This window comes from Polypterus senegalus, chromosome 13 (assembly GCF_016835505.1).
Source record: "Polypterus senegalus isolate Bchr_013 chromosome 13, ASM1683550v1, whole genome shotgun sequence".
Classification (NCBI taxonomy): Eukaryota; Metazoa; Chordata; class Cladistia; order Polypteriformes; family Polypteridae; genus Polypterus; species Polypterus senegalus.
The window spans coordinates 1,654,880-1,679,126 of record NC_053166.1 but is presented as its reverse complement, the minus strand read 5'-3'; the positions used below and the strand labels follow the sequence as shown (position 1 = coordinate 1,679,126).

The 24,247-nt window shown below is 42.9% G+C and overlaps 1 protein-coding gene across 2 annotated transcripts in view; it reads right to left on the bottom strand.

Moving 5' to 3' along the window:
• Nucleotides 1-24,247, bottom strand: part of alad (aminolevulinate dehydratase) — a 31,172-nt gene that overhangs the window by 4,993 nt on the left and 1,932 nt on the right. The window contains exons 1-5 of one of the 2 annotated variants that reach the window (XM_039774058.1): nucleotides 14,642-14,748; nucleotides 12,759-12,911; nucleotides 12,590-12,640; nucleotides 8,413-8,509; nucleotides 4,525-4,660 (exon numbers count right to left, since the gene is read on the bottom strand). In XM_039774058.1, the coding sequence (XP_039629992.1) occupies nucleotides 4,525-4,660; nucleotides 8,413-8,509; nucleotides 12,590-12,640; nucleotides 12,759-12,874 (400 nt within the window). In that variant the 5' untranslated portion in view covers nucleotides 12,875-12,911; nucleotides 14,642-14,748. Of the gene's footprint in view, nucleotides 1-4,524; nucleotides 4,661-8,412; nucleotides 8,510-12,589; nucleotides 12,641-12,758; nucleotides 12,912-14,641; nucleotides 14,749-24,247 lie in introns of those variants that run through there. The other variant, XM_039774059.1, reaches the window with a different exon arrangement.

Here is a 24,247-nt window from a genome sequence, read left to right as displayed (position 1 = left end):
AGATCAATAAAAGTGCCCTTGAGCGACAATCACTTACTGTCGTATTCCACCATCTACAGAGCAGCAGCCTCAAGTCTGGCCACAAGGGTCCAGTGATTAGGATGTAAAAAATCATGCCTGAGGCCTCCTTCCTCTTCTCTGTTCTGTTTTAGATGTGCAGCTTGTAGTTTACAATGCCTGCCATTGTGATGCACTTACTGTCAGTTGACTCAGATTTATTCGGCCGATTGTTTGTTATTCTTACCTGTCAGTTTTAATGTGTTTGAAACGTCTGATGATGTATCTTATTTCATTCTGGTTTGTGTGCAGCTATTCTTGTCTGACTTATAGGGTGCCTGTTATAAAACACTGATTTAATGGTTTATGGACAGAAAGTGATCCACGACTGGGCCATCCCTTCAGCTGGTCCGCAATGCAGGCTGATGGCTAATTATAGAGGAGTACAGAGTGCCTGCAAAAGGCCGTCTTCATTAAAACTGCAATGACCGCCGCCTTCCAGCTCATCTGCTCTTGTATTCATTCCAAAAATGTGACGTGAGACAACTGTGATGCCTGCGAGGCATTTCCAAGCACACACAATAGCGTCCAGAATGACAAACACAGTATGCTTAACAGAAACAGTAACAGTAGCTAAACTGAGGGACAATCTGGAAAGAGCAGAATGAAAAGCGGGCGGTGAGGTGTTGGTGCAGGGATTGCACTCACACAGCGAGAACTACGCCTGGACGGCGGAAACAGCTGGTAACAATTCCGATATTATTAAGGGGAACTTACACATGTTTAGACACCTTGTTGAAATGCAGCGTTTCATCAAATATTTTGGAACTGCTTAGTTCGCTGCTTCCCAGACTCGATCCCAGGGAGCCCCTGTGGCTGCAGGTTTTTGTTCCAAGCAATTGGACTCCGGGGCAAATTAAGTGAACTGTTATTTACCAAGTACTGTGTTTTGGGAACAATATAGAAATTAGAAAACAAAGTTTGGTAAAAAAAATTATATATATATATATCCATTATTCAACCCGTTATATCCTAACTACAGGGTCACAGGGATCTGCTGGAGCCAATCCCAGCCAACACAGGGCGCAAGGCAGGAAATAAAACCCCAGGCAGGGTGCCAACCCGCCACAGGGCACACACAAACACACACCGGCACACACTAGGGACAATTTAGAATCGCCAATGCACCTAACCTGCTTGTGTTTGGACTGTGGGAGGAAACCGGAACACCCGAAGGAAACCAACGCAGACACGGGGAGAACATACAAACTTCACACATGGAGGACCCGGGAAGCGAATCCACAGGTCTCCTAACTGCGAAGCAGCAGTGCTACCACTGCGGCACATGCCACCTTATATAATATATAAAAATATACATACAGTATATAAAAAATATATATACATATATATATACATATATATACATATACATATATATACATATATATATACATATACATACATATACATATACATACATATATATATATATACATATATATATATATACATATATATATATATATATATATATATATATATATATATATATATATATATATATATATATATATATATATATATACATATATATACATATACATATACATATATATTTTTTTTTTTTATTATATATAAAAATGTACCAAGCAGCTATATGGGAATAATGTATTTTTTTAAATAATCTACTTTTCCAAGTGTTCTAATTGATTGTTTAAATTTAATCCATTATTTACTAATTACAGGGTCTGACGCTAAAGTAGTTGCAGTCTTTGATTATTCTGTGTTGTTTGGCTGGGTGTCTGTATAAAAGATACAACACAGGGGAAAAACTGCATAGAGAAAGGGCAAAATAGAATGAAATCAACAAAAAGAGAGTTAAGCATTTAAATTGATAACAAAAGCAGAAATATTTCTAAATCTCTCTCATATATATAAATAAATAAAATCCAATGTCTGTCTGCTTTTCACCAGAGAACTACTGTACTTAATGGATTTAGATCAGGTTTTTTCTATGGGGTGGTCCAGATCTAATTATGCAATTTTCATTACGCTATAACTTATTAAGTTTATTACATAGAAAATCACCCGAAAAATCCCGGACCATCGAGAAATGTGCGAACTGATGACATGAAGAATTGACTGCGCGCCGAACTGGAGTCGTTCCTGCATAAATCAAAGTCATCCAGATGATCTATATCTGTATACTTAGATCTGGACTACCCTGTAAAATTTGCTTGAACATTCCAGATGATTTTGCAACGTCTCACCTCGTGCTGAGAATACCGATTTATTTGCCCAAATGTGAGAGAGAGGCCTTTGAGGGGGTCGTAATGCACAGGGTATACCTTACTTCCACTTTGCTTGAACATTCTGGTTGATTTCCCTCATCATGCGAAGTATCAGAGTTTGCTTGCAGGAGCAAGATATTCGTGCTAATCCGAAAGAGTGGGGGCGGGGCAAAGGAGGGGGGGGCGTGAAGTCAGGAGAGGGGAGCTGGGCGGGGCCCTCCTCACTGTCCTGTGTCACTACTACATGGGTGGAGTCGTCGTCCTGTCCCTGCAGCTGAAAAACACCCCACAGCATGATGCTGCCACCGCCATGCTTCACTGTGGGGACTGTATTGGACAAGTGATGAGCAGTGCCTGGTTGTCTCCACACACTGAGGAGAGGCAAGACACATGACAGCCCGCATAGAATTTGCTAAAAAGACACCTGAAGGACTCCGAGATGGTGAGAAATAAGATTCTCTGGTCTGATGAGACGAAGATAGAACCTTTTGGCCTTAATTCTAAGCGGTATGTGTGGAGACAACCAGGCACTGCTCATCACTTGTCCAATACAGTCCCCACAGTGAAGCATGGCAGTGGCAGCATCATGCTGTGGGGGTGTTTTTCAGCTGCAGGGACAGGACGACTGGTTGCAATCGAGGGAAAAGATGAATTCGGCCAAGTACAGGGATATCCTGGACAAAAACCTTCTCCAGAGTGCTAAGAACCTCAGACTGGGCCGAAGGTTTATCTTCCAAAAGACAATGACCCTAAGCACACAGCTAAAATAACGAAGGAGTGGCTTCACAACAACTCTGTGACTGTTCTTGAATGGCCCAGCCAGAGCCCTGACTTAAACCCAATGGAGCATCTCTGGAGAGACCTAAAAATGGCCATCCACCAACGTTTACCATCCAACCTGACAGAACTGGAGAGGATCTGCAAGGAGGAATGGCAGAGGATCCCCAAATCCAGGTGTGAAAAGCTTCTCCATCTTTCCCAAGAAGACTCCTGGCTGTATGAGCTCAAAAGGGCGCTTCTACTAAATACTGAGCAAAGGGTCTGAATACTTAGGACCAGGTGAGATTTCAGTTTTTCTTTTTTAATAAATCTGCAACAATTTCAAAAATTTTGTCTGTCAATATGGGGTGCTGTGTGTACATTAATGAGGGAAAAAAATAATTGAAATGATTTTAGCAAATGGCTGCAATATAACACAGAGTGAAAAACTGAAGGGGGTCTGAATACTTTCCGTACCCACTGTAAATATAAAACTCACGCTGCTGTGCTTTTCTGAATGTAGAATAAGAGGAAAAAAAAAAAAAACACCAGCTAATTAATCGAGATTTGTGTTATCAGGTGTTGTCACTGATTATGAATCTGGTTGGAACAAAAACCTGCAGCCAGAGGGGTTACGGAAACAATGGCTTAATGTCTCCTCTTCAGGACATTTGCTGCCATACTGGCAAACAGTTTAGAATGCTGATTTGTGCGTTTGTCTAGTCGTAGGCATAATTATGGAAGAGAATGGACAGGATTAGAAATTCGAGGGTCGTCTCAGGTTGGACAGTTGGGAGACACAGTTAGAAAGACGAGATTGCGTTGGTCTGTGCAGAGGAGAGATGCTGGGTATACTGGGAGAAGGGTGCTGATAGAGCTACCAGGGAAGAGGAGAAAAGGAAGGCCTAAGAGAAGGTTTATGGATGTGCTGAGGTGACGGGGTGACAGAGCAAGATGACGAGGACAGGATATGGAACAAGACGATTTGCTGTGGCAACCCCTAATGGGAGCAGCCAATAGAAGAAGAAGAAGAAGAAGAAGAGTACTGCAACTCCCCCTTGCTTGATTTTTTTTTTTCCTCGGATGCTTTTGATGCTTGCATCAACTGAATATTTATGTATGTATTATAACTTGCTTTGTAAGACACCTTGGATAAAGGCATCCACTAAATAATCATATTTCACACATATATGGAAACATTAGTCGAGTCCTCAAAACCAGCCCTGCTTTGGTCAACAATGGGGGTAAAAACATCCTGACTAGCATATTGATTCCTATAATAAACGCTACTTAAGTAAATCATCTATGGGAGGCTCTGTCGTTCTGCCCTCCCATTGCCTTAGATTACAATTATAAATTAAAAAAAGATACAAGTATACTGACTGAAATGTGTCCTAAAGCAGACCAGCTCGTCCCACTAAATCCAAAACTTTGACCATAGTTCAACCCCCCCCAAAAAAATAAAAGGTTGCCATACCACAATGGCCATGAGACGTATAGGGACAAAGGCACAAGTCGCAGGCGATTAGTAATTGGGGAAACGAGGAGCGCAGTTTCTTGATTGCCTGGATCACCGGGGTGTTCTCTGAATTTGCTGCTGAGCCGTGGTCATCCTGGGCAAAGAAAAACACACAATTGTGCTCTCAGGGCAAGGAGATCAGATAACAGAGTAGATGAGGAGGAAGAAAAGAAAGACAATACTATTGTGTTTTTCACCTTTCATAAAACGCCACAGATACATTTTGCTGATCTGTAAATAATGTTATCCAGTTTTTTACGGGCTCTTTTCATTTCATGTTACACTTGACTTACTGCCACCAACATCTGATTTGGACACATGGCTGTCCATTTACGGGTTTGTTTCAGTAACCCAAAGAGCCTTTAGACAGCTACTGAGCAACTGAGATGAACGCTAAAACAGGTTACTTGACTAAAATGTTACAAGTGAGTATTTCTGTTGAATACATTGTTACATCTCTTTGTTACTGGAATAACCCTAAAGAATTAAAATGTATAAAACAAGATGTGTGTGTGTGTTGGATTGGGGGTGTTTGGGGGGTGGGTGGATTGGGGTTCACATCTGTTTCATTAAACAAAGCCACAGAGAAGAACTCACAGATACAAACCTCAGAGAATGCCAGTCCTATTGCCGCTCTGCACCTGCCTTCACATATATTTGTCCGGCCGGGTGGTTCATCCACTTGTCTGGTATGAAAGTGCCGGACGAAAAGCATTGGTTCTTACCTTCCATCTCTTGACTCCATTCCCTGAGCATTTAGATTAAACTCTCCTCTTGAATCCCCTCTTAACGGAAATTGGTAAGGGGCAGCATTAACACGTATCCATGTAGGATTGAAGTAAAAAGCAAACAATGGTCCCCAAATATCATTTCAAGTAGGGAGGACAAAAAGCAGACATTTGACTAAGCCATTGAAGTGAGTGCATGTAGAAACTAAACCCACACAAGACAAGTCAATAATTGGACTGGACTGTATTTATAAATATATGTGAACTATGCTTTGTGATGGACTGGCGCCCCTGTCAAGGTGTTACTCCTGCCTTGTGCCCATTGCTAACTGGGATAGGCTCTGGCTTCTCTGCAACCCTGCTCTGGAGAAGCCAGTAGAGAAAAATAGATAGTGGTGCGCTATTATTCATTTGCATGTGAACCAAACCATAGCTCTTATTAAATAATCAGGCTACAAAAATAATTTCAAATGTAAACAGCTTTAGTTATAATGAAAGCCTGCATGAAAATGGCAAAGCTAAAATATCTAGAGAGAATGAAGGCAGGCACCGCATATAGTATGTTCTAGTTTCACTTTTCCCGAATCAGCCTTATTCTGTGTCTGTTCATTTCTTAATTTAAATAAAAGTAAAAGTGGTGTTATTGAGTCATTGTGCCATTTAATTAAGTTCCCCTCAAAGAGAAAACTCAAGTAACTGGGGCTTCTTTAAACACATTTAATTAATTCTGCAACTCTATCAAACTTTGATACATTTATTTCTAGGAAATGAACAGCCATGAATGATCAGAATTGTCCAATTTAATCAGAGCTATTTAACAGCACTGTTAATGACAGTTATACTGACTATTCCAGTGATTATTAATTGATGTGAATTTTAAGTTTAAATTTACACATCTCATTTTCTATGACGCTTTGTTTTTTTTTTTTTTCCAGGGCAGTGCTTACATATTACTACTGTTAACTGCAATTTCAACTTTTGAGATCTAAAATTCAATTCTTCCCATCCCTCTTCCACATAAAAACGCCACCACAGATTGCTATGCACACATTACAGGATCATCTGGCTCTTGCTTTACTGTTAAGAGAAAAATAAAAGTGAAGGTCTCTGATATGGTTTGTATATTTGTAGCTAGAAATCCATAAAGGGAGGAGAGGACTCCCATATCTTAAAATAGTTTTATAATCCTAAGCTTTCAACAACTTATCAGGTGTCATCATCAGAGGAAAATGATTAGACATAAAGAAATCAAAGGCAAAATTTAGCAAATGATATAGCACATGTCTTAAACAACTATTATCATACACTGATAATTTCTGTATTATCTATATGTTATTTATTATATTAAATATCTATTGACTATATTTATGTACAGTACAGGCCAAAAGTTTGGACACACCTCCTCATTCAATGTGTTTTCTTTATTTTCCTGACCATTTCCAGCACTCCATCACTCTCCTTCTTGGTCAAATAGACCTTACACAGCCTGGAGGTGTGTTTGGGGTCATTGTCCTGTTGAAAAATAAATGATCGTCCAACTAACCTGACTTCTGCACAACACAACTGCTGGGCCCAACCCCATTGATAAAGCAAGAAATTCCACTAAATAACCTGATGAAGCACACCTGTGAAGTGAAAACCATTTCAGGCGACTGTTGAAGCTCATCGAGAGAATGCCAAGAGTGTGCAAAGCAGTAATCAGAGTTTTGAAGAAACTGGAATATAAAACATGTTTTCAGTTATTTCACCTTTTTTTGTGAAGTACATAACTCCACGTGTGTTCATTCATAGTTTTGATGCCTTCAGTGAGAATCTACCAATGAAAATAAAGAAAACACATTGAATGAGGACGTGTGTCCAAACTTTGGTCCTGTACTGTATCGAGACTGCAAATACCATACATTGCATCAATGTTCATATTGCTTACTACACGTCAATATTGCTGCTACTTCTTTGTCGTCTTTTGCACAATGTCTTGTTTGTGTTTTAATTTTTAATTTTAATTGATAATTTGCACTTCATGTTGTTACACTGTGGACCCTGAGCTTCGCAATTTCGTCTATCTGTATACTTGTATATGGTTGAGATGACAATAAAGTTCGCTTTGACTTGAAATGAGGAAGGGGGAGCGGGCTGGTGGGTGTAATAATAAAGTGGGGGTTCGGAGGGAGCTGGTCATAAAGTCTGATTTAATATGTGGATGTTTTTCAGATACTTTATTAATCCCCAAGGGGAAATTCACATAATCCAGCAGCAGCATACTGATACAAAAAACAATATTAAATTAAAGAGTAATAAAAATGCGGGTAAAACCAGACGATAACTTTGAATAATGTTACTAATGAATTAATAATGTTAAACCTGCATATGATGTGTTCATGTCCAAGTGTAGGTTGATTGCATTTACATTTTATTCCCTTTGATTCCTGTATGTCTAATCCTCAATTGATGACACCTGGTAGAGGTTGTCAAAAGCTTAGGAATAAAAACTATTTGAACTCTTTCAGGGCGGAGGTCGACTTTTGTCAAAAGGTGGGGTTAATGGCGGTAATCAACTGTAAACGGTGACAAAACCTGCCGTTACTTTTTCATTGGACTCTTTTTGCTAGAAGGAAAGTTAGCTTAGTTGGTTTGACCGTGCTTCCTTGTGCTCGTGTGAGTAGTGAGGAGCAAACAACGGCAAAAATGGCATCGACGTCTGGCGAGAGATCAAGGCGAATGTGTAAAGCAAACGGATGACGTTTTGCACATTATCGCCAAATTGGACTCTGACTTGTCAGACTCCGATTTTGATACAAGTGATCGACACAAACGTGAGGTACCAACATTAGCCGATCGTTGTGATGAACCGGTTTTTGTAGCTGACATTCGTCTGGGAGGAACCCCCACCTTACAATGACAAGAGGTACAAACCATATCACAATACACTGTCACCATGACTACCGCTGCTGTCCCCACATCCCACTTTTTTATGTTGATTTATGTGTGAAATCATTGCTTTGTGTGCTTTTCAGAAAACTGTTTCTTGGAAATTAAATATTCAGCCCTCAAAGAGTTAAGATAAGTAACTCATCTTTCTCTTTGTGGATTTCTAGCTACATTTAAGTGGGTGCAGTACCTTGGTCATTTGAGAAGGAACCCCAAACAGCAGCACGCACTTGAGGCCTTTATCCACAAGGGGTTGCACCATCCCTTCCAGCTTGTTGACTCCATATCTGAAAAGGGAGAGAAGATTAGGCTTAAACAGCTCAATGGTCACAAAAAAAAATATGTCAACCCCAACATCACGTGATGCATTTGTGAAAGCCATGAAACCAACTGTTCCACAGCATGCTGGTGCTCTCGTTCTGCCACAACAGACATTTTCTTTTTACTAACAGCACCACCAAAGTGTTTTTTTGGACCTTAGCAGAACATTACTAAAACCTTTTGACTTTTTCAAATTTTCCGATATTGTATGATGGACACTGGCTAGCTGGTCATGTGTTGGCTCGCTTTCTATCTCATTGTTTGGCTACTAATTAGCAACAAACAATTAAGGAGTCCGAGTGCTAAATACAGAGTCAATTCAAACTAAGGCAAAGTAAGTTTATTAGCAGCACAAACTGATCACTAATTAAGAAAACGTTTAGAATGAATGCCTGCTAACAATGTTGAACACCCCTGTCCTAAATGAACAAAAGTAACTGTATATGTACAAGGTCTACAATTAATGAATAACTAACTTTCATAACTAAACAAAAGTTAGTGTAGGTGAAGCTCACAAGCAGACCAACTACAGTCATGTGAAAACATTAGGACACCCTTTGAAAGCATGTGGTTTTTTGTAACATTTTTAATAAATGGTTATTTCATCTCCGTTTCAACAATACAGAGAGATTAAAGTAATCCAACTAAACAAAGAAAACTGAAGAAAAGTCTTTTCAAGATCTTCTGTAAATGTCATTCTACAAAAATGCCTATTCTAACTGAGGAAAAAGATAGGACACCCTCACATGTATTCCCTCTTAAATTGGCTCAGATCTCACACAGGTATATCACACCAGGTGCACATAATTAGTAGATCGTTACTCTGCATGTTGAATGAGGCTTGCCCTATTTAAACCTCAGACATTTAGTTTGGTGTGCTCCTGACTGTTGAAGTGAGAGTGAGCACCATGGTGAGAACAAAAGAGCTGTCAGAGGACTTCAGAAAAGATTGTAGCAGCCTATGAGTCTGGGAAGGGATTTAAAAAGATCTCAAAAGATTTTGAAATCAGCCATTCCACTGTCCGGAAGATAGTCTACAAGTGGAGGGCTTTCAAAACAACTGCCAACATGCCCAGGACTGGTCGCCCCAGCAAGTTCACCCCAAGAGCAGACCGCAAGATGCTAAAAGAGGTCTCCAAAAACCCTAAAGTGTCATCTCGAGAACTACAGCAGGCTCTGGCTACTGTTGATGTAGAAGTACATGCCTCTACAATCAGAAAGAGACTGTACAAGTTTAACTTGCATGGGAGGTGTGCAAGGAGGAAACCTTTGCTTTCCAAGAGAAACATCGAGGCCAGACTGACATTTGCCAGAGATAAAGTTGACAAAGACCAGGACTTCTGGAATAATGTTCTTTGGACAGATGAGTCCAAAATTGAATTATTTGGACACAACAGCAGAGGACATGTTTGGCGTAAACCAAACACAGCATTCCAAGAAAAGAACCTCATACCAACTGTGAAGCATGGAGGTGGAAGTGTCATGGTTTGGGGCTGCTTTGCTGCAGCAGGACCTGGTCAGCTCACCATCATAGAATCCACGATGAATTCTACTGTGTATCAGAAGGTGCTTGAAGAACATGTGAGACCATCAGTTAGAAAATTAAAGCTGAAGCGGAACTGGACCATGCAACATGACAATGACCCAAAACATACTAGTAAATCAACCAAAGATTGGCTGAAAAAGAAGAAATGGAGAGTCCTGGAATGGCCAAGTCAAAGTCCAGATTTGAATCCCATTGAGATGCTGTGGGGTGACTTGAAAAGGGCTGTACGTGCAAGAAACCCCTCAAACATCTCACAGCTGAAAAAGTTCTGCATTGAGGAGTGGGGTAAAATTTCCTCAGACCGATGTCGAAGACTGGTAGATGGCTACAAGAACCGTCTCACTGCAGTTATTTCAGCCAAAGGAGGTAACACTCGCTATTAGGGGCAAGGGTGTCCTATCTTTTTCCTCAGTTAGAATAGGCATTTTTGTAGAATGACATTTACAGAAGATCTTGAAAAGACTTTTCTTCAGTTTTCTTTGTTTAGTTGGATTACTTTAATCTCTCTGTATTGTTGAAACGGAGATGAAATAACCATTTATTAAAAATGTTACAAAAAACCACATGCTTTCAAAGGGTGTCCTAATGTTTTCACATGACTGTATGTGACTTCTTAACAGAGCACCCTTTGTATCAGATTGGACTACACAAAACTCCTTTAAGAGTTGCTGGGATTCAAAGCATAACCAGCAGGTAGTCTTATAAAATGACAGAACCTCAGCAAGACTGCCAGTCTTTAGTAGATTACACTTCTAACATTCTTAAGCCAGGCCAATTTAGAGATGCCATACTACATTAATTAATAAAATTGGTATTCCAGTTCACCTGTCCCACAAAAACCCAAAAGTCTGAGGGTTAGGGTGACACTCAGCTTTACCTCAGGACTACCCCCACCTCCTCCACCAATCTCTACATTGACTACCTGCCTGGAGGAGATAGAGGCGTGGATGAGGCTCAATTTTCTTCAGCAAAACAGAAGCCATCTTAGATGGCACATCACACCATCTCCGCTCTCCTACCATCACCAGTATCACTTTCGCTGGCCAAACCATTCCCCTTTCCACATCTGTCACCAATTTGGGTGTTAAAATGGACCCTCAACTCACCTTTGATGCCCACATCAAACACCTCTGTAAGTCTTCCTTCTACCACCTCAAGAACATCGCTAAACTCCGACCAACTCTCACCCTGGCAGATGCAGAGAAGCTCGTCCATGCCTCTGTCTCCTCCAGGCTGGATTACTGTAATGCGCTCCTCATCGGGATTCCTGGCAAGAGTATTCAGAGACTCCAGTATATTCAGAATTGCGCTGCCAGGATCCTGATGAGGGTGCGAAAGCCTGACCATATCACCCCAATCCTGAAAACCCTTCACTGGCTCCCTGTCCCACTCAGAATTGAGTTCAAGGTCGTTCTCTTCACCCATCAGTGCACCTATGGACATGCCCCCCTTTACTTACAGGAACTCCTTACCCCTCATACCTCCTGCTCTGTTCACACTAACACTCTCCAAGTCCCTAGAACCAATCTTCGCAGTATGGCTGACAGGGCTTTTCATCTGTGGCTCCGAGACCGTGGAACGCCCTCCCTGACTACCCCTCAGTCAACTGATGTTTTTAAACGGAATCTAAAAACTCATCTTTTGAGAAAGAGATTTTGTTAAAGTGTATATAGATTTTCTTGTTTTATTATTTTATTTTTACTCCGTAGCACTTTGAGATTGCTAAAATATGAAGTGCAAGATAAATAAAATGTATTATTATTATTACAAACTTTGAAATTATTTAACTTGGAAGAAAAAAAAACAACAAACAGATTTGACCCAAAGCAGGGTCTAAAATTTAAAGAACCAACCATGTTGCCTCCACAAGTATTCTTAGCACTAAACATTTTTTTTTCCCCTAACTGACTCAACTGAAAAGAGAGTTAAGTACATCTTTTTTGATGTGGTATGAGCTTTCACAAGGCCAAACACGGGGAGTTCTGGGACAAACAGCAAGCAGATATTTGTCAGATCCTAAAAACAAGCTAAAAATTCAGAGCAGGCTACCCACGGTACAGGCTGACCCCAGAAACGCCAGCCGCCAGTCCACACTAGGCTCACTTCAGACTAAGAACAACTCCTCTTCAAAGTACTGAAAAACAAGTTAGTGTAGGCGAAGCTCACAAGCAGACCAACTAGGTGACTTCTTAACATAGCACCCTTTGTATCAGATTAGACTACACAAGAAATTACATAATCTTTTCAGCAGTTAACACAAATGCACTTTGTTTAATTTAAGACATTAGTGGATTAAGCTTAGGGCCACTGAATAAGACAGAGCGATATCACATCCAGCTCATAACCGACTCGGTCACTACAGTCATTGTCTGGCGGGGCTACTCCCAGCCTGCAAACTCTTATCACAATCGAGCAGGTCAGTATCGGAGTCTATCAGCAACATCCACAAAGCACCCTCCCGACACCCAAACTGATGAAATGACCATTTTAAAGCTCCCACCTGGCTTGCCCCGGGAGGCTGGCAATAGGCTCAACACCATCTGCTATGTCCCTGAAAGATTAAAGAAAAACATTAATTCATTCCCTTTTTACACACTGAAATTAGCTTATCTTGACTTAAAAACAAAAAAACGGAGGAGCCAATATGTTGAAAAGCAAGCAGGACTCACGTGATGAAGATGGGGTATATCAGGCTGTCAGGGCTGAATGAGGTGTTACTTGTCTGCCAAGCACGCAGCGTGGGGTGGAAATAGCCACTGTGGAGGACTGATGCCGCTTGCTGCATTATAGAGGGGTGTGAGGTCACAGAGTTTTATAGAAACCTGCAAAGTAAGAAGCAAAAAAAAAAGAGACTGAATTATGCATAGGCCACCCTAATGTGGGGTATTCACAACAAATGGAATGATTTACTTCATAAGACAGACGTACATATTAAACCAGAACAGCTGTTTCAGATGTCTGAAATATTAAAATGTGTGCTTCAGTCTGAAAGTTCCAAATCTAAACATTTGACTGTAATAGTAATGTGTCATTCATTATTCACCATCTGAAAGAGGTCCATAGAGGACTAGATCCTTAATAAAGGGTCAAAAATCGGAAATAACATCACATTCGTAATCACTGCCCCTAATAGAGGCTAAAATGATATTCCACAGGCTTATATTTGACTTTATGGGAATAGTTCTTAGAGGGCAAGGACCACCAATAAAGAATTAAATATTCAAAATATTCACCTTATTTGTGATCAGCTACCTCAAAATAGCATACAACGACACTCCATATTGCCTATTGATCCCAATTTTTTGTAACTTTCATGAAAAGGAGTAACTTTTACCGCTTGTATCCCATTAGGGGTCGGTTGATGTAGCTCGCACAACTTCAGCTTCTTGTGATCATTGGTTTAAGCTTTACCATAAGGGTGCAATTTCCAGCACAAAATGTGGTTCAAAAACGGCTTAACAATTCTAGTGTGTCAAAAATAAGGGGAACCCCAAAAAGGTCAACATCTTCTTTAACTAGACATCAGGACAAACTGACTGTTATATCACATGTGGGGGTTTTCGCAAATTGGTTAGTCCGGAGGTGCCAGTCAAAAAAAAAAGCTGCTGTGATTTCAAAGCGATCATAATAAGAAGTCAAGAGACACCTTTTATTGACAAACTGAAAAGATCACAATATGCAAGTTTTTGAGGCAACTCAAGTTGCCTTGTAAGCTTGCATATTGTATTCTTTTCAGTTTGCCAATAAAAGGTGTCACTTTGCTTGACTTCTCATTACGTCTATAATGGATAACACCGTACAACACCCTAGTACTAAAGCGGTCATAAGAAATTCTTTCAAACACAATAAGGAACATGTAGTCCTATCACAAACATTACAGGATGCAAATTCCACTTGCATCCTATAAGAGTGAGAACATCTACACAGACACAAACACACACACACACACACTCCTTCAAATCATCCAGGCTGCATGCTCTATCCAGACGTTAATCTTGAAATTCTTCTGTTAATACAGTAATATATTTCATTCGTAACAGTTTTTAATAACAGCATGTTTGTTTGCATGGTCTGTTTGCTCCTTGCTATAAAGTTTTTAATGGCCCCTGCCATGACTGGCGTTATATCAGACATGAGATTCAGTGACCGGAGTACCAGGTAAAGGCCCACTTTTCAGTTTCGTGGTAATCTTGATTTTTCGATGTAAAGTGCTCAGACAGCTCCCATCTGTCCCGTCACCTGAGCGATCTCAGGGCCGACACCCACCCGCTATGGCCCCACTGTCACTTGTAAGGGGGTTCCCCACACACAACTGCGATATAGCGTCATGCGGGTCCACCAGCCGCTCGCAGCTTCTTGGATAGCCACGGTAAGGTTGAGTTCAAAAGAGATGTAAAATTAACACCGCAAAGAAGAAACTGGCAATGAAACTTTAAATTGCATTTGTCAGATTTTCACGCAAGCACATCACGCCCACTAAGTGATAGTAAAAGGCAAGGAAAACGAAAAAAGCTCTGCACAAACAACCCGCGGCTCATGCTATCCTACTCACCGAGCTTCGGTCTTCTCAGAATCGCGACTGAGTCGAGTGACCGGCAGCCAAGCTTCGAGTTCGCGGGATGGTCACGTGTGCGCACGCGCACGATGGCGCAAATTCATCCGCCATTTTGGCTCAACACAAGCATCATAGTCCCGCCCACGTTCGTACGCCGCCGGCTCAGAGTGCGTTCAACTGAAGAGCATGCACTTGGCAGAATGGGGCGTCCTCTCATTGGCCGCCTGAGGGTGGCGAGTAACCAGAGCCGTAATGGCGTACGCGTCACTCGAGACGGAGCCCAGGACCCCGACTTTAACAAGCACTCGTTTAAAACTTCATGAAGGACTTCGATTTGTAGCATTCAATTGTGTGTTGTGTTTAAAAGCTTCTTATATTAATAACAGATGACCTTGATTAGTCCAAAAACTCGTTTTACGTTCCTAAGTGGGCGTGTACAGGAAAGAGACCCGCCGTCAGGGGGCGTCCGGCCTTCTAGGAGTGCAGTGGTCTATCGACCCCGACTGCCCACCACCCTGCTGTAGTTCAAGGGCGTCCCAGGCGCCGGATGTGATTCCAGGGATGGCCTGGGATTGAAGCCTGACGACGGTTCCTTGCCAGGTAGCGATGTGTGTTAATAATGTCCCTCTATGAAGAGTTCGAATTTTACATTTTAACAGAATGGTTTGATGATAAATTACAATGGATAGTTACTCACATAACTAGATTTTTAATAAAAATACAAAAGATTTAAAAGTTAATGAGAGGAACAACCAGTCACCATTTGGGAGCACATGAAGTAATTCTTTTACAGGTACAGTATATTGATCCATGATAAGATCAATTATAGATTATAGCTATCAGGCATAAGGATCAATATCTGAACTACAGTTAACCAAATTAGAGGTGACACAATCATCAGCCATGAGAATACAGTACCATGAAAAGGTATCTGTCCCCTTCTTGATTTCCTTTATTATCAGAGCTACAAACATTTTTTAGTATAATGCAAAATACAAATTCAGTCTTTTGTAATCACAATAAACAGTTTTTAAAATGATGATTTCCTTTATTGAGGGGAAAAAAGTTCACTAACAGCCAGATCACCCATGTGTAAAAGTAATTGCCCTCTTAATCACATAATTAAGGAATGAATCAGATTTAAACAACGGGTTAAAGGCGACCAAGCATGGCTGCCAGCCCCACTGAATACAAACATTAGTCATTAGAACCTTTCCAGCAATGTGAATTTGGCTAAAAGGTCCCCACAAGTGGCACTCCATGCCTCAATTAAAAATAAATGCCAGAATAGCTGAGGAGGAAATTTACCGGAATACCAGAATACAGGTCGAGGAGACCCCAGAGAGGTGGAGATCAGTAGGTCAGTGGGACCACCAAGACAGAATACAAGTGTGGGATGGCGACGATGAGGGAGTAGAGTTGGCAAAGGTGGATGAGTTTAAATACTTGAGACCAACAATTCAGAGTAAAGGAGATTGTGGCAGAGAGGTGAAAAAGAGAGTGCAGGCAGGGTGGAATGGGTGGAGAAAAGTGTCAGGAGTGATTTGTGACAGACGGGTATCAGCAAGAGTGAAAGGGAAGGTCTACAAGATGGTAGTGAGACCAGCTATGGTATATGGGCTGGAGACGGTGGCACAGGAGACAGAGCTGGAGGTGGCAGAGTTAAAGATGCTAAGATTTGCATTGAGTGTGACGAGGATGGACAGGGTTAGAAATGAGGACATTAGAGGGTCAGCTCAGGTTGAACGTTTGGGAGACAAAGTCAGAGAGGCGAGATTGCGTTGGTTTGGACATGTGCAGAGGAGAGATGAGGGGTATACTGGGAGAAGGGTGCTAAGGATAGAGCTGACAGGCAAGAGGAAAAGAAGGAAGGCCTAAGAGAAGGTTTATGAATTGTGGTGAGGGAGGATATGCAGGTGGTGGGTGTAACAGAGCAAGATGACGAGGACAGGAAGATATGGAAGAAGATGATCCGCTGTGGCGACCCCTAATGGGAGCAGCTGAAAGAGGAAGAAGAAGACTGTGTATCAGGCGGGAAGGGGCTACAAAGCATTCTCTAAAACCCTGGGGCTCTAGTGAACCACCAGTGGTGGCTCTGAGGCTAGGGATCTGCACTGGCAATCAGAAGGTTGCTGGTTTGAATCCCGTAAATGCCAAAAGGGACTCTGCTCTGTTGGGCCCTTGAGCAAGCGCTTTGAGTAGTGAGAAAAGCACTATATAAATGCAAAGAATTATTAAGAATTACCATGAGAGCCATCGTCCGCAAACAGAAAAAACCTGGAACAGAGGTAAATCTGTCCAGGAGTGGACGGCCTAGCAAAATGACTCCAAGAGCGCATAGAGAACTCACAGAAGAACCCAGATGAACATCTGAGGAACAGAAGGCCTCTCTCAGCTCAGCTAATGTCAGCGTTCATGACACTACTGTTAGAAAAATACGGAGCAAAAATTGTATCCATGGTAGAGTAGAGTAGAGTATCCTCTACTAAACAAGAGGAACATGAAGACTCGTCTAACATTTGCCAAAAAATACACCTTTATTACTCTCCTGAACATCTGGGACAATGTGCTGTGGACTAACGAGTCAAAAGTGGAACTTTGTTGAAGACTTGGGTCCTGTTGCATCTGCAGGTCAACGACCCAAAGCACGAGGGTAAGTCATTTTGTTTTGTTTTCAGCCATTCAGATGTTGAAGGTTTTGGAGTGACCTAGTCAAAGTTCTGACTGGAACCCCTTTGAGATGTCGTGGTGGGACCTTAAATGGGCAACTCAAAGTCGAAAAACCCTCCAAGGTGGATGGATTCAAACAATTCCATAGAGAAGAGTGGGACAAAATTTCTCCACAGCGATGCCTTCCTGTTGCTGGAAGTGTTTGATTGAAGTTATTGTGGCACAACAACATTTTAAGTGTAGGGAGCAATTACTTTTTCACATGGGTGATATAAATGTTGGTGAACTTTTCTCCTTCAATAAATGAATGATCATGTGTTCACGCAGGTTATCTTTTGTATTATAATAAATTTGCTTGGAGATCGGAGACAATTAAGTGTTAAGAATAAGCAAAATTAGACAAAATCAGGAAAGGGCTAAATACGTTTTCACGCCAGTGTATGTACAGGAGCTGTATGTGCTATTTCAGCAGTGCAGGTGGAAACTGGAGAAATGCCAGTGGATTGAAGACGCCTTCTTCAGGGTCTTTCATACTGGGTAAGGCCGGCAGGATGTACATCAGAGCACCCGACTAAAAAGTGCTGGCAGAAGAATCGGTAGGATATGCAGGTAGGGTTAAATGAGCTGTAAAACAATTAAAGGTAACAGGAGAAGCGTGCAGTAGAATTTATTGAGCCAAAGTTCCACCCTGTTTTTTTTTTTTCCCCCTAATCCTACAGTTGATCTCTCCACAGTGGGAATAAGTAAGATGGATAATTACGGAGAATGTTGAAGAGCGAGTTTTGAAGAACATATTGCATCACATTGGTATGACCGGGTATAGATTTTCACAGATGGTCCAAACTTTCCAGATTTGGAGAAGGTGGGAGTCGCAGTATACAATCCTCAGGTCAGTGTAAGAAGCATCATGAAGAGATGCTCAGATCTGTAAATCATGGCTGTAATCTTCACATTAGTTTGGGTAGAGGCAGTAAGACCATACAGTGTGATCATTTGCTCAGACTGAATGGCTGCTTTATTATCAGGCCAACAAGAGGAAATTAAATCAAGAGCTGATGTGATCATGGAAATCCTCCACACGCTGTGGGGTTCTGTACAGCCGAGGTATTACAGTTGAATTTCTGTGGGGTTCGGTGCCTGTAGTTGTAGTGGGAAATGAAATGTTTGATAGGCTGTCTAGGGAAGTCCAATTAAAAGAGATATACAGTAAGACTGATATGACAGTGTCGCCGAAATAAGAAGTCTGTTCTAAAAGGGACCTGGGAAATGATGACAAGAGAGGTCGGAATTGAGAAATATAGCCAGGCATTTATTCCAATTTCAAAATTCAGTTTATGGGAATATCCTCACAGGGATGGTATTGTTGTGAAAACGTTAAGAATATGTAACTGTGGGTTAAATGGCAATCTAAAATGAATTGGTGAAATAGTAGGTGGGAAGTGTAAGGAAAGTTTAACTGCAGAATGTGTCCCACATGGATGTTTTACAGCAGTGTCAAATCTATGAAATAGGGAGAGCCTGGCTGAAAAGACAATTCATGTCTCCAGGTATCCGTGACCTAAGCTGAAAAAAATCCACTAGGGAGGTCTAATAAAAGAGACGAGATATACTGTATGATAAAACGATAAACATTTTTAAAACCATCAGGAATATGTAAAACACTACAGGGATATTGACAACCTCAGTACAGAAGATGGCAGTAATGCGCCACAGTGTGTGAAAACCGCCAATGAAAAGAAGAAGAAAGTGAGTTTAAATTTACAAAGGTGAGCCGAGTGAGCAGCGGATCAAAGGGCATGGAGGCTAGAAAGAGACGTGTGTGGAAAATGGAGTAGTTTGTTGTAATGCTGGGAAAACAATCTCACTTCCCACATTCCTCCACTTGGGAATGTTGTTATCGTAAGTAAATCAAGTTCTGGTTTATTGTTTTATGTACACAGTACAATGAAACTCTTAACTCGCATGGCTCTACAGAATGGTGACTATGATACAATAGCAATAAACACACACACCATATAAAGATTCAGACATTACATATACAGTATATACTGCTCAAAAAATGAAAGGAAGACTTGTAATCCGAGTATAACATCAAGCCAGTGACACTTGTGAGCTGTTGATCTGCTCAGTTCAGTAGCAGAGGGGCTTGTTCATCAGTTTCAGCCACTTTGGTGCACTAGAGGGGCAACAATGAGACAACCCCCAAAACAGGAATGAATGGGTTAACAGCTGGTGGGAGGCCACTGACATTTGTCCCTCCTCATCTGTTTTGTCACTCGTTTTACATTTGGCTACGGTCAGTGTCACTACTGGTAGCAGGAGTCCATACCTGGACCCTACAGAGCTGGCACAGGTAGTCCAACTTCTCCAGGATGGCAGGCACATCAATACGTGCCTCCCATTGCCAGAAGCTTTGCTGCGTCTCCCAGCACAGTCTCAAGGGCATGGAGGAGATTCCAGGAGACAGACAGGCAGTTCCTCTAGGAGAGCTGGACAGGGCCCCTCGTAGAAGGTCCTTAACCCATCAGCAGGACCCACCGGTATCTGCTCCTTTGGGCAAGGAGGGACAGGATGAGCACTGGCAGAGCCAGGCAGGCAGGCAGTCAGGCCACTGGTGTGAATGTCTCTGACCAAACAATCAGAAGCAGACTTCATGAGGGTGGTCTGAGGGCCCAACAATCCTCTAGTGGGCTTTGTGGAGCTCGATTGGCATTTGCTATAGAATACCAGAATTGGCAGGTCCACCACTGGCGCCCTGTGCTTTTCACAGATGAGAGCAGGTTCACCCTGAGCACATGTGACAGACGTGAAAGGGTCTGGAGAAGCCGTGGAGAACATTATGCTGCCTGTCACATCGTTCAGCCTGACTGGTCTGGTGGTGGGTCAGTGATGGTCTGAGGTGGGAGTCGTATCCATGGAGGAATGCACAGACCTCTACACGCTAGACACCGGCACCGCAAGACTGCCATTAGGTATTGGGATGAAATCCTTGGACCCATTGTCAGACCCTATGCTTGTTCCTCCTGGTGCACAACAATGCCCGGCCTCATGTGGCGAGAGGATGAAGGAACTGATACCATTGACATGCCACCACGCTCACTCACCTGACCTCAATCCAATAGAACACCTCTGGGTGGGACATTATGTTTCGGTCCATCCAACGCCTCAGACTGTCCAGGAGGTCAGTGATGCCCTGGTCCAAATCTTGGAGGAGATCCCCCAGGACACCATCCGTCATCTCATTAGGACGTTGTCAGACATGCATACAAGCACGTGGGGGGCATACAAACTACTGAGTACGATCTGGAGTTGCTGCAATGAAATTCGACCTGCCTGTCCCATCATTTTTTTGGGGTGTCCCTCTGTCGGTTGATCATTTTCATTTCCGTCTCCTTTCGTTCCTCACACATCACCATACCAGTCCATTGCAGTAGAGACGGCCAGCAGGAGGTTTTTTTTCCCCACTGAGATCTGATGTGCTTTCAAAGAGTTCCTATAATTTTTTGGAGCAGTGTGTATATGTATGTATACACATATATTTACACAAGAACACATACAGGGTTTATTTTTATGACTGGCTATTGAGTAACTTTATAATCAATAGATTCTAAAAAGTGTCCCTAAATCAACTGGTATGGGTGCCATTGGTCTCGTACTGTTTGCCAGACGTAAGGAATGAGAACAGTTCCTACCCAAGATGGCGGAGATCTTTACTAATCCTGTTAGCCTTTCTAGTGTGCTGTGTGTTATTCAGTGGATTCAGAAAGCATTCACATCCCTTCACTTTTTACACATTTTGTTACGCTGCAGCCTTTTGTTAGACTCGTTTACATTTTTTTTTCTCTCTCATTAAGCAACACTCGATACCCCAGAATGACAACGTGAAAACAGGATTTTAAGAATTTTTACAAATTGATGAGAAATATCAAACTGAAATATCCCCATTGACACGAGTATTCTGACTCAGAACCTTTGGCAGCAGTTGCAGCTTTGAGTCATCACACCCCGTGACTTGGGGATTTCTCGCTGTTCTTCATTGTCAGGCTGGATGGAGGCCGTCGGTGGACAGCTGTTTTCAGGTCACTCCAGAGATGTTCAATTGGGCTCAAGTCCGGGCTCTGGCTGGGACATTCGAGAACATTCTCGGAGTTGTAACTAAGCCACATCTCTGTTTTGTGGCTGCCTTGTCCTGTTGGAAGGTAAACCATCAGCCCAGTCTGAGGTCCAGAGCACTCGGCAGCAGGTTTCCACGGAGGGCTCACTTCCGCTTTCCCTCAACCCTAACTAGTCACCCAATCCCTGCCCCTGAAAATCAATCGCACAGCTTGCTGCTGTTATCTCCACGCCTCACTCAGAGGTGCCTGGTGTCCTCCAGACGTGACACTTAGAACTGAGGTCACACGGCTTAATCTTGGTTTCACCAGACCAGAGAATGTTGTTTCTCAGTCCAAGAGTTCTTTTGGTGCCTTTGTGCAAACTCCAGGTGGGCTTTCATGTGTTGTCTGATGACCACTCTGCTATAACGCCCAGATGCTAGTGGAGTGTTGCAGTCGTGCTTGTTCATCTGGACGTTTCTCCCATCTCCATTCAAGTTCTCTGGAGCTTAGCCAGACTTGCCATTAGGTTCTTGGTCACTTCTCTTACTAATTAGATGAGATTAGATAAACTGTATTAATCCTAAGGGGAAATTCAGAAACCCCCAAAGATTGCTCAGCTTGGCTGGACAGCTTCTTCTAGGAAGAGTCGTGGCTGCTCTACATTTGTTCCATTTAAGGCTTATGGAGGCCACTGTGCTCTTGGGAACCATCAGTGCTGCAGCCTCTCCAGATCTGTGCCTCGACACAATCCTGTCTCCACGCTCTGCAGGCAATTCCTGCGACTTCATTGTTTGGTTTTTGCTCAACTGTGGTATCATCTATGGGCAAGTGTGTCCTTTTCACGTGCAGTCAATGGAATTCACCACAAGTGGACTTCAAACAAGGTGTAGAAACACCGAAACCATGAGGCACAGAATGGGATGCACCTGAGCCAGAGCAAAGACTCTGAATACTTCTCCTTCTTTCCTACCGTTTATCCCGCGTTGGTGCAGGGTCCGTTTTCTGCACATCAATCTCCACGTCTTTCGATCGAGGGCGACGTTGGTGAGTCACATGTCTTCTTTAAGTCGATCCAGCCACCGTTTTCTGGGTTATCCATGCGACCGGCGTCCGACCGGGCTGAGCCGGAGGGCCGTCATTGCCACCAACTGCTTACTGCTGCGCAGGACGTGGCCATACCAGCGCATGCGGGCCCTCCTGCATTTTCTCCAGTATCTGCGCCACCCCTGCTATTCTTCTCACATCTTCATTTGTGATGTGTTAGAGCCGCGTGAGGCCGAGTGCCCAACAGAGCATGTGCATCTCCATGGTGGTGCTTGGTGGTGGCCGGCCAACATTCAGATCCATAGAGGACGACTGGGCGTACAATGTTCTTGTACACCTTGGCCTTCAGGTTAACACGTATCTTGTGGTCACAGGGGACTCCAGTGACCTGTCTCCACTTCGGCCAGGCCACAATGACACGAGCGCGGGTGTCGGGCAGGGTCTCAACATCGCCACAGATGAGGGAGCCGAGGTATTGGAACTTTCAAACTCTGTTGAGGTCCTGCCCATCAATTTGAATGGTTCAGCCACAGTCTGGCGGCCCACTGCTGCATTTGCTCTTGGAGACTCAGGCGTTCCTCCTTGGCCAAGAAGACGTCGTACTTGTGTCAGTGTGATATTCTGGGAGTACTGAATGTTGTTTGATGGGGAAAAAAAATCAATTTAAACAATTTTAGCACAAGGCGGCACCATAACAAAGTGTCTATAAAGTGCAGGAGTCACAATACTTTCTGAAGGCACTGCGTTGACATGCATACAAAAATATGTGCAGTACGTGTTATTATGACTGAAACTGTCCCTGAAGCAACTGCTCTGTTTGCCAGAAGGAAGGAGTGAGAAAAGTTACTGTGCCGCCTGATGGGGATCTTTAGCAATCCTGTTCGCCTTTCCATGGCAGTGTGCAGTGTGTGTGATAAATTTGTCTTGAAAAGTATGGGGCTGGCTGATCTCTCTTGTTAACCCCACCTTTCCTGGTTTGCCATTGAATCCAGTATAGCTGCCCCCAGACAACAGTCTTTCTCTTCTCGTCTTCCCAGTGTGACAAAACCACTAGGGGGCGTGCCAGCCACTAAACCCGACACAGACAGATGCATCTGGCACACGTATAAAAGCACACGCTTTTTATTTTGTTTCTTTACCTTGTGGGAAACGACTTTCCCGTTTCTCACAGGCACAACACAGTCCAAATAGCACAAGCAGAGCACACAATGCCGAACACTTTACTCTTCTTCTTCCTTTCTCTTTCTCCTCCACAAGCTGCGTCTCCCTCCTCCCGACTCTGGCTCACCGAGTAGTCTCTGCTGGGCCCTTATATAAGTCACCCGGAAGTGCTCCAGGTGCTCGCCGCCCCACTTCCGGATGTGGCGGAAGAAGCGCCCACACGGGCTCAGGAACAGCTGCAGCGGCCCCTGGCGGAGCCTCCAGATCCAAACAGGGTTGTATCCAACTCCATCTTCCATGAAGTCCGAGGCAGCGCTGCCATCTAGTGTTCCAGGGGAGGTAATGCCCGGTCCATGCTTGTTCTCCAGGACCATACAAGAAAGAGACGTTCCGGCCGGGAAAGGGATCTGGCTGTCCGCCACACCAGCAATAAAACTAAAATCTCACGCCAACAACTTGAGACCTTTTGTTTACTGAATGTTGTGTTTGTGGCACAGGGTTAGCTTTGGAGAGGGTGCTGCAGCCTATCCCAGTCAGCATAAGGTACAAGGCAGGAATATATACTCTATAGGGTGCCAATCCATGGAAGGGCAAACACACACACACACCCATGCACCAGCACCGGTTTAGC